The sequence below is a fragment of the Salvia splendens genome, chromosome 4 (genome assembly GCF_004379255.2).
Source record: "Salvia splendens isolate huo1 chromosome 4, SspV2, whole genome shotgun sequence".
NCBI lineage: Eukaryota > Viridiplantae > Streptophyta > Magnoliopsida > Lamiales > Lamiaceae > Salvia > Salvia splendens.
The window spans coordinates 22,963,978-22,980,094 of NC_056035.1; the positions used below are offsets into that span (position 1 = coordinate 22,963,978).

General features: G+C 43.2%; 2 protein-coding genes across 2 annotated transcripts; one reads left to right on the forward strand and one right to left on the reverse strand.

Moving 5' to 3' along the window:
- Positions 1-409: 409 nt before the first annotated feature.
- Positions 410-1,321, reverse strand: LOC121800844. Its single transcript, XM_042200339.1, has one exon. The coding sequence runs from the start codon at positions 1,319-1,321 to the stop codon at positions 410-412; it is 912 nt and encodes a 303-aa protein (XP_042056273.1).
- Positions 1,322-11,880: 10,559 nt separating this feature from the next.
- Positions 11,881-12,850, forward strand: LOC121800424. The gene has a single exon (XM_042199996.1). The coding sequence runs from the start codon at positions 11,943-11,945 to the stop codon at positions 12,789-12,791; it is 849 nt and encodes a 282-aa protein (XP_042055930.1). The 5' UTR covers positions 11,881-11,942; the 3' UTR covers positions 12,792-12,850.
- Positions 12,851-16,117: the final 3,267 nt, after the last annotated feature.

Consider the following 16,117-nt stretch of genomic DNA (forward strand, 5'->3'; position numbering starts at 1 on the left):
TAGGAATTGTTTAACTTTTTCTGCCTGTTACTTGGTTTAAGAGTCCTTTGTTCTTCGGTCTAATATTTACGTTTTGTGCCTAGGTCTAGTAGTAATTAAAATCTCAACCCCTTTTGCGTGGCAGCAGCCATTTTGTCCAAATTCTCTCAATACTAGCCTACGAATCCATCTCTGTGGGATCGACTCCACTTCCCTAAACTAATTCATAGTATTCGGGTTGAGGAAATTTAATTGTTGAAGGAGAGTCATGAGTGCCCAACGACCGGAGCGCCATTCGATCCCTCGAGTTACTGGACCCTGTGATTCAGTTAATTCGGAGAAGCGTGGTGTCTCGACCTAGCAATTGCTTAGATCGCATTTTGCAAGCGCATAACTCATAAGACGAGACTACTCACACACCTCTTACCCTTCAAGGTCCGTGGTCAATACCACAGTTTGTTTGGAATAGTCGGCGGCGGCGGGGGGGGGGTGGTGCAGGCCTTCCTTGTTGCCTGCGAGAGGTTCGGGCCCATCGGAGCTCCCTCCCCTCTGTATCGTTGCCCTCATCTCCTTCTTGTGGAGCGGCATGTAGGTATGTATCAGAAATCACAATGCCCCGGGTTGCGGGGCGCATCCTCTTCGGAGAAGACAACACAGTCCCCTTCCCTTTCCTCTTCTTTTCAGCCTTCTGATGGCTGTCTTCAACTGCTCCTTGGTTTTCTGGTTCCCCTGGCTCATCCAACAGCCTCCGCACTGTACAGGGCCTCTCCACCTGTTCCTCCTCCACCCTCTGCATGCTGGCCACCCTGGTCTCCAACTCCTCCATCAGCGTGTGGATTTCCCTTTTGCGCGTCCGGCGGTGCAGCGGCTCCTCCTCCGTCTCCGAGACCAATTCATCCTCTGCCCGAGGAATGAAGGTCCATTCTGCCCCCCTATGTTGTAGTATTTCGCTGGGGGGACGCAGAAAGTCCTCCGTAGAGTCATCGTCAATGTTCACAACCTCGATCGATTGTGTCGGCCCTAGGAGAGTAGGGGAGCTGGAGCCTCCGCCACTTGGTGGTGTCGGAGCGTTGGGAGCAGTCGTGCCCTCTGCATCTGGTTGTGTCGGCACGACTTCTATTTTGGTAGCGGGAGGGGCGACTGGTTGTGCCCCTTCTTCCTCAGAGTCGTCCCCACTGTATTGTACTAGTGGAAACATGGGTGTAGGCGTAGGGTTGTGACGGGGGGTCGGTGTTTGGGAAGAAGAAGGAGGGTTTTGGGGTGTGGAAGTTCTGGCTCGGTCCCTTGACAGGGAAATCCCCAGTCGGGCTTTAATGGTGGCGTAAACGGTCGGAATATCCATATCGGATGGCATACTCCGAAGGATTCTATCTAGGCGCCTGATGGCTTCTTCGTCCACCTCGGGAGGCGGAGCGGCGCTTAGAGGTAGAAAGGATGGGCTAGGGTTTTAAACTTGGGCCTGGGGTGAGGCCCTCCGGTCACCACTGTTGTCGCCAGAACTGGAAGAGGAGGATGAAGTTGGGAGTTGTTCCAGTAACATTTTGACTGGTAAAGGTGATAGGCTTTGGTGAAGAGAATGATGGTGTCGGGCAAGGTTTTTTGAACTTAGATCGGGATGGGAGAGTAAAGAGAATGTACTGTAGGCGATTTGGTAACATGTGATATCCGGATCTGAAATCTGCCTTTTATACTGATATTGCGGCTGTTAGGATTCTCTACTGTTGAGATCCCTGCGGCTGTTCAGATCTTTGCGACTTTTCACGTACATGCGCGTCCTTTCAAAGTGCCAGCTGTCTTAGCTACTCCGATACGCTTCCTCTTTATCTCCAGGACGTTCTATCCAATGCGGCAGTTGTCGCTTCCTGACACCCTTTCAGTCACTGTACACGTCCTTTCATCACCTGCCCTGATCAACGAAAGCACTGTACCACTAATTAAATTCGAATTGCACTGATCATATGGACGATTAATTCCAGATGAAAACTCAAATAGTCCCACTTGATCAGCGTTCATCCTTACTTCTGACTTTTAATTTCTAAGAATTAAAAACTAACACAAGAAAAATTATTTACACTATCTACCAAGGATTTGACCGAGTTCCCCTGGGATGTCACTTGATCAGTTTAATAGATTAAGAATTTGTTGATTGATCAAACAGACTACCCATGAGTACCCGATCATTCCTTCTACCTGGTCACTGGTTGAGATTGGGCAGGATCAGTGGAATTTCTTCCACCATTCCCGCTTCGGTCTTGTCTCTGTAGGGCTCAACCTGATTACCCTTTACCATAAAAGAGAACAAATTGGGGGGGTTATCCCTGGCGTGTGTCTACCTCCTGTGTGTGTACTGCCATGATGGTACGAGGGTCTGCCCATTTTGAACTCCGCCTCCTGGATATCAGTTTGGGTTGATACAGGAAGAGCAGATCTTTCTGCCCCACCACGAGCTCTTCCTTCCTCGAGGCGGGGTCAAGTATGCTTTGTCGATCAAGGCGGGATGTCACTCCTTCTATCATGGCAGAATGCATGGACGGATCTGGGTCAATCTCTATCAAGTCTGTTGTTTTCCTCTTGACCACCCTTGTCCTTGTAGATTTGATTTGACTGGTTCTTGGTACATCTGGTTGGGCAGGCTTTTGAGGGTAACTGGCGATGTAGGTAGAGACAATAGTTGCCTTGTAGGCGAGGGATTTTCCTTCAGCATTCCTTTCAACGGGGCGGCTTGGTCAGGTGGTTTTTCGACACCTTCCGGTTGAGTGATTTCTTCTGACTCAGCTGGTTGTGGCGGTTTACAGAATTCCATAATTGCTGATATGGCTAAATTCATGCATTGATTAAGGGGTTGAAATTATGCATTTACGGGGTCTAACACATTTGTTTAAGCCAGATGTGTAGAAAGTTTCACCAGGTCCAGGAAGAAAGTAGGACGATTGCATTGCAAAGGGAATCGGCGATAAAAGTGAGAAATATGGAGAAAAATGACTAGACGGAGGAAGCAGCGAAGCTGAAGGGTAGAACTAAGATTTCTGCGAAGGCTTCTAGAAGATCCTTCGCGCCTATATAAGAGCAAGAGCATGCAGTCAGAAAGAAAAACCTTTTTTTAGGGGGGGGGGAGACGCTGGGGTTTTTGGCTCTTTTAGCTCACTTACTTCTACACACTAGGGGGATGTCCGGGGAGTTGTAGGGGATTTCGGGTTTCACTTTCTGTTAGTTGTTGGGTAATACCGTCCTTGCGTAGGGCGAAGATACAATTTACCGCTTTTATTTCATTTCCGTTGCTGTGAATTTCACCGAGCTTCGCTGTTCGAAGCTCGGCTCTGTTTTTCTGTCGAATTAACCAGGTTTTATGCAATTTCTGTTTTCTGATAAGGCGATGTTTATTTTGAGTATGAATGATGTTTATGTCTGAGTTCGTCGTCATTTACTCGATTGGGTGCTTTTCGCATTTGCTTGTTGAATTGGAGTAGAATCGTTGACGATTGTTGTTGATCGGAATAGATTTGCTGAATTAGAGTTTATGGAGTTGATTTTGGTTGTAGTTGGGTTCGGATTGTTTAGATCCGGAGTGGATTGAGCATCCGACGTGTGGATCTCAACAGAGTAGTCGTAGTTTAATGCCTCATTTCCGTATTTTTATTTCCTTCCGTCTAGTATATGTAGATCTATTTAACTTCCGGCTAATCGCAAGTTTCCGACGTCCGAACTTTTACATTATGTTTGAATCTGGAAATCTGCTCTGTTTTTTTTAAAGTTCACGTTTGAATCAGGTAAGGAATGCATATCGTTGTTAGTTAAATTCGTAGTGTGTTATCTGCAGCTTTTCATCCGTACTTGCTTTCTGTCTAGCTATATTAGGTCCCCACTGTTTACTCGCTTTCTGTCTGTTTCTGGAAAATGGTCCCCACTGTTTACTCGCTTTCTGTCTAGCTATATTAGGTAGTCGTTTATTCAGTCGAGGAAGTTAGTTAGATATCTCGTAGTTACAAATATGTTCCAAGCCTGCATGATGTTTACAGTTTCCTAGGTCTAGTGTTAGATTTAATTCCTGAGTCTAGTAATAGTTCCACCTCAACCCAAGTTTGGGTGGCAGCAGCCATTCACCTTTCCAGAGTCTTCTAAATGCTTTCGTACATGTCCATCTTCGTGGGATCGATCTCTGCTTCCCTGTACTAATTCATAGTATAGCGGGTTGGGGTTTTGAATGCAGAATTTGTGTGTCCAATGACTGAGACTTCTGAGATCCTCCGAGTTCCTAGACCTTGTGATCTAGCGGATTCTCTGGTTTGAGAAGCTTGACCTAGCATAAAAGCACACACAGTATTTGTATCTGCACTTCAATTGCCCTTTCGATGGCTTGATCATCCATTTCCCCAGTTATCGTCGAATTGAACCACTCAACTGCTTTCCTCTTAAGCTGTTCATTTTCAGTGGAATCAGAGGGCGGTTTTTCGAAGAGTTCCTTTTCTAGACACTTTTGCTCCGAAGGTCTGATAGTATCGACCGATTGAATGCTCTCACTGTTCTGTGGCTTTCTCACCGCCTTATCAATTTTGAATGTAAGTTGTTGTCCATTAAAACCCAGCTTCATCGTCCCATGGCAGACGTCGATGACTGTGCTGGTTGTGGATAGGAATGGCCTTCCCAAAAGGACGCCAACAGACTCTTCCGCTCCTGGTTCTGTCGTCTTTATCATGAAGAAGTCGGCTGGGAACATGAATTTGTTCACCTTGATGATTTCATCTTCCAGAACTCCCTCGGGGTAAATGCAAGACCCGTCTGCTAGCTGTATCACCATATTGGTTTTCATAAGCTTAGCATCTTCCAGCTTCTCGTATATAGAATACGACATAATATTGATGGAAGCCCCTAGATAGCACATTGCGTGCTTTATTTGGACATCTCTGATGGAAATTGGGAGTGTGAATAACACTGGGTCAGTCTTCTTGGATGGAAGATCACTAGGTTGGATTACCACGGCTACATTTTCTGCTTCGACCATCATTCATTTCTCAGTGACTTGTTCAAGGGTACTGGACTCAATACCTTCTTCATGATTGGGTCCGTCTGTGGGTGCTGGAGAACTCGCAGATGGGCTTTGATAAACTCCTTCCTATTTTAGAGATACTGCATTGACATTCTCTCGCTCAGGTGGTGGCTGCACTATAGCCGGAATTCTTCCTTCATTTCCTCTCAGCTCGCCCAGTGACATGGCGACCTAAGATAGCTGCTTTGTAAGCATATCTAGTGCATCCCTATGTTCCCTCTGGGCCTCTTGTATTACTCGCATTGCATAAAGGGGCTGATGTGGGACCATCATATCTCCTGGACCTTCATTTTGCTGTTTGCTATATCTCTGACTAAAACAACCTCTCCCATGGCCTTGTTGATAGTAGCTGGAAGGTCCATACTGCTCTGGTTAGTTCTGAGGGAACTGGTGCAGTTGGTTTCCTTGGAAGTACTGTGGGTTCCCTTGGGTTTGCTGGTTTCCTCTTTGGTACTGCGGGACATAACTCACCATTTGATTATTGGTTGTCTTCCCTGGTTGCTAAACTGAGGGACTTGGTGTTGGTACCCCCATTCTCCTTCCTGTTGTCGGCTTGACCGATTAGACTGTCCTCCACTTAACCAGTTCCCTTGAGGTCCACTTGACCACCCTACCTGACCTCCCTGCATTCTGCTCCCTCCATTGTTTTGCCTATCCTGGATTTGAGCAGGCCAGTTGGGCTGCCCGTCAGAGGGTTGTATCTGCTGTGTCAAGGGTGGTCGGCTTTGATTCTGATGAGTCCACCTAAAGTTTAGGTGGTCCCTCCATGGAGCATCTCTCTGCTTCCCCTGGATCCAGTTGCCATTTGCGTTCCAGTGGCCAATGGCATTCACTTGGGCCTGCGGTTCTACTTCAGGGGGGAACTCGCAATAGTAATAGTGATGCTCTTCTGGCAGAGACGGTTGCGGCACATACTGTGTCTCCTTCGGTGCAGGTGGTGGAGGCGGTCTGGCTTTCTCCACTGCCTCAAGCAGCTTTTTCTCCATTTGCTCAAATCGAGCCTCCAATTATTCATCATTGCTCGCCTCTGCTACGTGCACTGTCCCCCCTCTATACTGCCCTCGAGATGTCTCATATGACCGCTTAGCCTCGATCAGCCTCTCCAGTATATTTTTGGCTTGGCTAAATGGGGTTTTCGAGAAATCCCCTTGAGCTGCGAGGTTGAGGTCGTTCTTGCTGTCTACTGTGAGTCCGCCATAAAAGATCGAGTAGATCTCTCGCTCCCCCAGCTTGTGGTTAGGGCATGCTTGAAGCAGCCCTTGGAATCTGTCCCAGTACTGGCCGAGGGGCTCATCGTACTACTGTCTGGCTTCCGTAATCTCCCTTTTCAGGGCACTCGTTTTCAATGCTGGAAAGAAACGATCGAGAAATATCATGCGGAACTCGGCCCATGTCCTGATGGATCCTTCTAGCAGCCTTGACAGCCATACTCCAACTTCGCCCTTCAAAACGAAAGGGATGGCCTTCAGCCTATAATCCTCAGATGTAGATCCAGAAAGGCGTAAGGATATTCCTTTGAAAGGCCGTAAAAGTGGGATAAAGCGGCCATCGCTCCTGACTTGATCGCAATGGTCCGCATCCCAGGAGTAGCAGCAATGGCATGTGTGGGCTCCTTCTCATCATGAGCGTGCAGAGAACCGATTCCAGAATCATTGTCGACGAGGTCCATCTCTGCTTCTGTTCGTTCTGGTGGTCGTGGTTGTGTGTTCTGTTTAGCAGCTGCTGCTGCTTCTAATGCTGCTCTGTAACGAGTGGTGACAACGCCGGCTTCCTGTACTCTCCAATGAGCGTTAGCGCCTCTGTATATAAGAGGGTGATTTCAGTGGCCGCCGCGGTGGTACCTTCTCATCAACAGCAGGAAAAACAAATGAGAAAAGAAAGAAATAAAATTATATACACCTACCCACTACGCACAAACATAAAATAACACCATGCTTCCCCGGTAATGGCACCATTTTGGAAGGCCTCGAATGGGAGGTTGCGTGAATGGATCAAGTTATATGAAATATAACCGAACCGGTTGGATCAGTTAGCAAATGTCGTTGCCACTTGATCAATGCAATCTCGCTCTCACTCGATTCCTACCAAAGTAATTTATAACTCCCAATTTTGCACTACTTTAATAGTAAAGCGGCAAATTCGGGGTCGATCCCACAGAGAAGCTAGTGTATCGAGTGTGTGAGTAGTGAACAGGGGGTTGGCTGCTGCCACGCTTTAACTTGGGAGTTTTTAACTACTGATTTTACTCTAGGCAAAATTAAACTGGCTAACTTGAACAACGTAAATTTAACTACTGGTCAAGTGCATCGTAACGAAACTGAAACTAAAGCAGTAAATGCGAGGATGAAAACGAAAACAACTTCGATTAAACTAGAACAGTACAGCGTGAAATTTAAACTAAGCTAACACTCTGGAAACTGCGAAAGCAAGTAAAACCGAGGAGATTCTCGGCGGGAAACTTAAGAAAACGCCGACAGATATCAAGTATTCTGCAGCGCTCCTTCGATCGCCCTTTCTAACTAAGCATTACTTTATCTAAGCTAAGCTAAGCTATTCTAGAGAACTGAACTAAGCTAGAGAACTAAGCTAAACTAAGACGAAAAGTAAAGGATCGGATTTTCCTTTCATGTGGTGGCACATCCTCTATTTATAGGCCCGGCACGACCTCCACCTGGATAACGATATTGGCAGGGAATATTCGCTCATGCTGAGAGTGAGCGACTCATTGATTGCTACGTGCTCTTCTTCTAGAATGACGACGCTTTTCAGCAACATAATCATGACTCAGCTCCGTCCTTCCGTCTCATATTTCAGCACGTGTCTCCTTCTTGAACGTTGTCCTTGATAACAGAATGCTGCGCAGCATCCAGCTCATAGCCTCGCGTGTCCTTCTTCTGACATCCAGTGGTCCCCTCCTTAACTGCTTGATTACTCCCCTTGATCAACTTTCCCCGAAATCTGGCCTTTTTCCCCTATTGTACTCGCTTGATCACTTTGGCCTTGTTGCCTTGGTAAAGCGGCATTCCTGCACATTTAACACTTGCTTTGCGCGATAAACCGATAAAGTAGAGTACATTTTACCCTTAAACCGATGCATGAAATGAGCCTTATCAAAGTGTTATGTCATGCCATGATTATTTTGATGTTGAGATTGTTGCCTGATGCCTAGTTTGTTTGAGCTTTCTACGTTAGGCTATAGGGCTGTGTTAAACGAATTCGGGTCTGAGTAGGGCCACAAACCCTATCAGGCTGTGTACACTGGTGGGATCGTCAGCCGTCCTTGCTAGTCGGCCGGTCTCGTGGGCGAATAGTGAGGCCACACTTTCGTCGCACTATGGTATGAGGATGTGAATGATTGATTGTTGAGAAAGTGGGGAGATTGTTTTGTCTGGCCAGACTATGAAACTGTTTTTGTGATACTCGATGATATTTCTCTTCTAAATGTAAAACTCGAGTTCACTATGGTATGGATGACATAACTTTTATCAAATGTATTCGGCATGAGCCCATTGAGTATATTAAGTACTCAGCCCTGCATATGTTTTCCCTGTGTGCAGGTTGAGCGATGATGTTGCGGCGTATGTTGAGTCGAGCCTTAAGATTTCCCGGATGCGTCGTGTCTTCATACATGGGCGTCATCCTATGTCTCTCTCTAGATACTTGGTTTCCACTGCCTTGTTTGAAATTGCTTTCTTTCTAAAAGTCTTCCGTTTTTTTCCATACTATGTTATGACATTAATTGCATTGAGACATTAATCCGCTGCTTAACCATGCACTACATTAAAATATTTTCTCTTGAAGTTTAGTCGAACTTTGTGTTAAATGTCGTCTTTTATTGTTCCCCCTTTTCTTCCCCGCTTCTTAGTCCCTCCCCTAGTCGTGATTTCCCCGTCTTTACTATCCTTAGTAAGGGCGGCCATGACAATTTAGCACCCTAATATCCACCCGGCCAAGTAGAGTGACGCATAATAGTTTTTGTGTGCCTTTTTCTTGGGATTTGGACCTAAACTATAAATACCCATTTTTCCCATTTTATTTCAGAGTTTTTGCTGAAATCATATACTTGAGAGATTTGTTCCTCTTGAAGAAGGTTTTCATCTAATTCCTAGATTTAGGTTGCTTGGTTCATCAATTCATAGTGAAGTATGGATCAAGTAGAGGTATGCTTTGAGAATTGTGGTTGCCTTGAAGATCTAGCCATGAATGCATGTTAGTTATGTTGTAAGTGCCTTAGCTTACTTCATCAATGACTTTATATTTCAATTTTGACACTATTCAATGTTAATCCTTCTTGTTTCATCTTAGATTCATGAATTCTTTTTGGGTCTATGATTTGCCTTTGTTTATTTTGATAATTTAAAAATCTATTTCACCAAAAATATTGATCAAACATCTACAATTGGGTTTTCCTTGGGTTAATGGATCATGATCTACATGGATCCATATCATTCTAGGAGTTATGTATTTAGGATTGACAACCCTAATGTTTGTAATCAACGTTTGCATCACATCAGCATAAACTAGGTGACTCGTTCTATCAAAGTAAGAACAGTGCTAGGGTGTTGTAGTTGAAATTTGTATAACCATAATTGTGAAAGCACATCCCTGGAATTCCCCTTATCTCTATACTTTTATCTCTGTGATTTATTCGCAATTAGTAGTTTCTTTGTTTTCAATGTTATTTGTTTTAAAAAATCATCCAATCTTTCGGCTTTCCAAATAGTAATTGAGTTTTAGTAAAGGATAGACAATTTGTGTTTACTCTGTATACTTGCAGGTATTTATAGTGCTAATAAAAAGTGCATCAAGTTTTTAGCGCCGTTGCCGGGGATAGCAATTCACTTTCGGATTGATATCTTCAAACGGACAATTTTACCACTTTTTTATTTTAATTGCTTTCTATTTTTTTTTGTTTAATTTGTTTTTAATTTTGTTCTTTCAGGTTGTGTATGCGAACGCATTCTGGGAAGAACATCTTAGAGCCGCTCGATCCCGAACTTGAGAGAACCCGTAGGAGAATAAGAAGTGAACAAGGATCAATGGCAGACAAAACAGAACTAGAGAGGCTTCAAGCCATGGTCAAGCTGTTGATGGAGGAGAGAAATGCGGAAAAGGCTGCCCGCGAGGCGCAAGAAAAGAAGTACAATGAGATAGTGCCCGTGATGCACATGTTCAATTACGGGAATATGATCACCTTCCCCAAAGGCCCTCGCATTGATGCTAACAATTTTGAGCTGCGAATGACCCTTATTCAAAGGGTTGAGCAGTCTCCTTTTATAGGCAGGGCCACAGAAGATGCCAACCATCACCTCTCGAAGTTCGTAGAGATTGCTAACATGCTCAAGTTGAATGGTATCGATGGCGATGCCATTAGGGTAAGACCCTTTCCTTTTTCCTTATTTGATTCTGCTAAAGAGTGGTTTGAGTGTCTACCCACATAGCAAGTCTCCACGTGGAAAGATATAGTAGCGGCCTTCCTCAACAAGTACTACCCGCCAGGCACGATATTGAAGCTGAATAGTGAGATCTTCCAGTTCATGCAAGGCCCCGACGAGCCCCTCTACGAGGTGGTTTCGCGTTTCAAAAGCCTACTCCGCAAGTGCCCCAACCACGGTTTCATCGTGGACCATCAGGTAGGGATCCTATTTAATGGTTTCAATGAAAAAATCAATGCTATGTTGTATTCAGGAGCCAATGGGGGATTCTTGAGGAAGAGTGAACCAGAGGCCATGGCAGCGATAGAGGAGTTCTCCACGAACAGTAGAGGGTGGTCGAAAGAGAGGCATAACTCGCAGAGAGTAGCGGCCATAGAGGAGGCTGAGGAGAGTTCCTTTGCTACGGAATTGGCCGAGCTTAGAGTTCGGGTTGACCAAATGGACACATCCAGAAGAGAGGATCCGGCTCCACCGACCTCCGTCATTGCGGTCACCAAACCCGACACTCCTCCCGCTCTCGTAGAAGACATCAACTACGTTCAATAAGAAGGCGGTCCCAATCGGGATTACAACAACAATTATCGCCCTAACCAGGGGGACGCTAATTTCAATAATTATAATAGGAACTGTCCTCATCCTATTTTATTCACATTTCATAAAATGCGTGCCAGTCAAATGTGGACAATATTCATGAACGAAGAGAGTAAGATATATCATGACCGCTAATAACATGACTAGAAATCTAATTATTACATATATCATGCTTTTGAAAATATATTTAATTTTGTAAATTTTCGAAAGTTTTTTCTATGAGATTCAACATTTAACCATGCTTAATATCAATACTGATATATGATCAAAATTTAGTCAAGTTTAATTAATACTTATATAATGTAGAATCGAACTACTCCTACATTTGGACCATTCTCAATGCAACCCATATCAAATTTTAAAATTCAAATACCACCTACCCTTCCTTAAACAAAATAAGACCTCATGTTCCAACTCGAATAGTTAGTTGTCAGCCCCCAACTTCAAGTGGTTGATATCACAATAGAATATACCAAGTGCTTCATTAAATAAAGGAAAATACATTGTCTCCTCCGTTATGTAATTTGACCGTTTCCACAGGCACACAACACCATTTGTTTAGTAAATTGACATTATTACTGTATTTCATATCTCATATTATAACAAAATTATTAGTAGAATCTTCGATATTTCTTGATATGCCACATCTGAATGACCAAACCGAAGATTAGTAAATTAGTAACATCAATTCATCAAATTTTACAACCTAATTATGTACTCATCACGACGGGTAGATTGATCAAGATTCATCCATCCTGAAATTCCAGCTCACATTAATCTAATCCAAAGTCTTTCTTTATTCACAAAATAAACATCAAAATCAATGCAGGCCTTGCTAATTTTGTCCTAGAAAGATATTCACATTCTGAATCAACAAGGAAGGATGAATTAGAATGGCCCCATTACCCATAAACTCTATAAACCACTTCACTCACCCACACCCTCTAACTGCAGCTGACAACAATCAAGAATTCTCTTGTGATGGCTGCAAGACTCTCGGGAGCGGGAAGCGATTCTGCTGCAACGCCTGCGATTTCGACCTCCACGACTACTGTGCCACGTGTCCCCGCTCCCTCTCCTCCTTCATGCACCCCCACCCCCTCACCCTCGTCCTACGGAAGCCGGCATCCGCCAAGACAGCCCGCCTAGTCGACCGCGTCTGCGATCTCTGTCGCGAAACAGTAGACGGGCTCTTCTACCGGTGCAAAGAGTGCGAGTTCGACGTGCACCCACTCTGCACGCAACTGCCGGAGAAGCTCAACCACGCCCTCCACGCCATCCATCCTTTGATCCTCCGGTCCTCGCCTGCAGAGGGCCTATGTGCCGTCTGCAGGCGCCTGTGCGGTGGGTGGCGATATGGGTGCCGTGCTTGTAGGGTTGACATTCACTTGGAGTGCGTGTTGGAACCTGTGGTTGGGTACCAACAGTATGACCGTAGTATTGGTCAAGGGGGAATCCCCATGTTCGATCATAACATAGGGATTCCCTTCCATGCCCCACCTGGGTTTGCTCCGTTTTACGGGTACCCAAGTTATGACCCCAGGTTCAATATGTACCACGGTGGTCAATACATGTATCCACCTGCAAATTTTGGGCCGCAAAATTTGCAGGTGGGGGCAAGTAATAGTAATAATAATAATGGGAGTCGACTGGGGAAGTCAATGTTTGGTCTAGTAAAACAGCTTGGATTTGGAGTGATATCGAATATGATTTTTGGAGTTGATGTATCCGGGCTATTTTGAGGGACTATTTAATGTGTAACTTAATTGCATATTTGAGGAGAAATTCTTGTTTGTTTTTTTTTATAAGTAATGTGTTGACGGATATATCAAATAATATCTCTTTAATCTTTAAATTTTGCGTTGGACTTTGTTAATTTTCGGATTGAGACATTGCTATTACCTAGCACGTACCCTTGATGCAACAAGGACAATTATTGCTTTTGATCCCAGATAATCAGATTTAGATTAATATAATTGTGATTCTTCTAAATTATTAATTTCTCAATTTAGCTTGAGAAAATTGTATTGGAAAGATTAATTAAACAAGGATAATTTGCTTGCTGGATCCCATGGGACAAAGCATCTCATCCGTATCATTAGATGAAATGATATTGAAGAAAAGTCTGTTATGAAAACATTAAATACAATAAAAAAGAGTATAGTAGGGAATATTTGTTTTCAAAAAGAAAAGAGTATGAAATCATGTACTATGTGATTGTGGAATTAATTATTGCACACAAGTAATTTCTATTATTTATAGATGCTGTAAAAAATACTAAGGGCTCATTTAATACAGATGTATTGCATGAAAACGACGAATCCTCATAAGATGCAGGAATCTTCGCATTGGTGTCATCAATCTATCATCCAATTTTCTACTAGTATTAAATTTTCAATTTTCGCTGTTAATATCTCCGAATGCCATTTCTAAATGTATTCAAATGGGATGTATTGCATGAAAACACGACGTATCCTCATAAGATGCAAGCATCTTCGCATTGGTGTCATCATTCTATCATCCAATTTTGTACTAGTATTAAAATTTTTAATTTTCGCTGTTAATATCTCCACATGCCATAAAAAAAAAGATAAGTAGCGCGTCTTCAAATTGATGTTCATTTATCTATCCTAGACCAATATCAGAATTATATTAGGATTATATCCGAGAGAGCTACTCACACTCATGCAAGACCATGCAAGCTCCCATACAGTCGACCATACGCGAACATCTTCTCATACAGCTGGAGTTAGTTAGTTGGTTTAGTTGGTTATGACCGCTGGAGTTAGTTACTTTCGGTTATGTAGTTAGTTGAGTAGTTAGTCGGCTAGCTTAGTATATAAGATGTACTTTGTATGCTTTCATAATCAATTAATAAGATCCAATATTTTCTCTCCAAAATATCTTTCTTCTCTCATTCATTTCAATCGAGTCAGCTTTATCCTCTTGTTATGGTATCAGTGACAAAAATGCTTCCGCCTCCTTTCCTTCATATCTTCAAATCTTCAAATCTTCATATCTTCAAATCTTCAAATTTCAGATCCTTTTCTTCTCTGATCTACTCAATCTCAGATCTCTCTCTCTGGTTTTTCAATGGCAAATCGAAATTGTGTGGCTCAACTTCCAACCGAGGACACATCCATTCCTTACTTCCTTCATCCGAGTGACAATCCTGAAATTAATCTCGTTCCTCAACAGCTCACTGGATCAAACTATGCTACGTGGAGCAGATCGTTCACCACTGCTCTCCTTGCTAAAAACAAGCTCGTTTTTGTTGATGGATCCATCCTTCGTCCTGCTCGTGATGATCTCATATATCAACGATGGATTCGATGCAATAGTATGGTGATCTCATGGCTACGCAACTCGTTATCTCCACAAATTTCTTCGAGCATCATGTATCTGGACGATGCATATGCTATCTGGTTCGATTTGAAGGAACGATTCTCCATAGGAGATTCAGCTCGAATCTACCAGCTCAAACAACAACTCATGTCTCTATCTCAAGGATCATCGGATATCAATACATACTTCACCAATCTACGCATAGTTTGGGATGAATTCAAGAGTACCTGTGATAGTGCTTCGAAGTGGAATCAGTTTCAGGAGAACGATTGCACAATGCAGTTTCTCATTGGACTGAATCCTTCATTCTCTCAGATAAGATCTCATATACTCTCAATGATTCATCTTCCTTCATTATCAAAAGCGTTTTCTCTGGTAATTCAGGAAGAAAGACAGAGACTCATTAATGAAAATGCTCTATCTACTAATTTTTCTCCAATTCCAACCGCTAGTGAATTACCTTATGCTAATGCAGCTTCTTCATTTGGCAGAGGATTGAACAAATTCTTATGTTCTCACTATGGAAAAACAAATCATCCGGTTGAAAAATGCTTTATTCTCCATGGCTTTCCACCAGGTTTTGGCCGAGGCAGAGGCAAATCTCCACAATCTGCTGGTTTTCCTTCACATGCTTCTGGTTTTGCTAGAAATCCAAACTCTCATCAGCAGAGGTCTATTAATCATGTTGAAGACACTGCTAATTTGCCAAGTTTTGATCAGTATCAACAGCTTATCAGTCTCTTGCAAAGTCAGAAACTCCACAATCTCTCCACACCAGCAAATACCTCAGCCAATGATCTCTCTGCTCGACCCTCACCTCAAGCTTCATCATCCAGCAACTTCTCTGGTACTGTTTCCTTTAATCCTTTCATAAATTCTATCTCTTCTTCATGTTCCAGTTCACATACTTGGATTCTAGATACATGTGCTACTCACCATGTATGTTATGATCAATCTCTCTTCACTTCTGCCGCATCTATTTCAAATGCTTCAGTCAATCTCCCAAATAGTAATACAACTCCAGTTACCCATCTAGGTACTATACAACTCATTCCTCTCATTACTCTCACTTCAGTTCTTCATGTACCATCATTCTCCTTTAATCTAATATCAGTAAGTGCTCTCACTCAAACATCAACTTGCACTGTCATCTTTACTAATAATGCCTTCCAAATTCAGGAAGCTTCACTGGGGACAGTGATTGGGAGGGGTAATCGAGTTGGGAACCTATACATCTTTGATATTTCAAAAGCATCTCAGCCTTGTTCAAGTTCAAATGTAACACATTCTTTCAATTCTGCTTCTGTAAATTCAGTTGTAAGCCTTGACCTATGGCATCAACGTTTAGGTCATCCCTCATTCAATAAATTGAAACTTTTATCCACCATATTGTCTCCCTCAAACTCTCAGTTCACTACTTGTCAAATATGCCCCATTGCCAAACAAAAGAAGCTTTCATTTCCTGCCTCAACATACACTTCTTCTGAAATTTTTGATATGATCCACTGTGATATATGGAGCCCCTTTTCCACACCTACACATGATGGTTTTAAGTACTTCTTAACCATAGTGGATGACTTCTCACGATTTGTTTGGACCTTTCTTCTCATCCACAAATCTGAAGTACAATCAGTTCTTACTCAATTTTTTGCCACTGTCAATACTCAATTTTTCAAGAAAATAAAAGTCATGAGGAGTGACAATTCCCCTAAATTCAATCTCC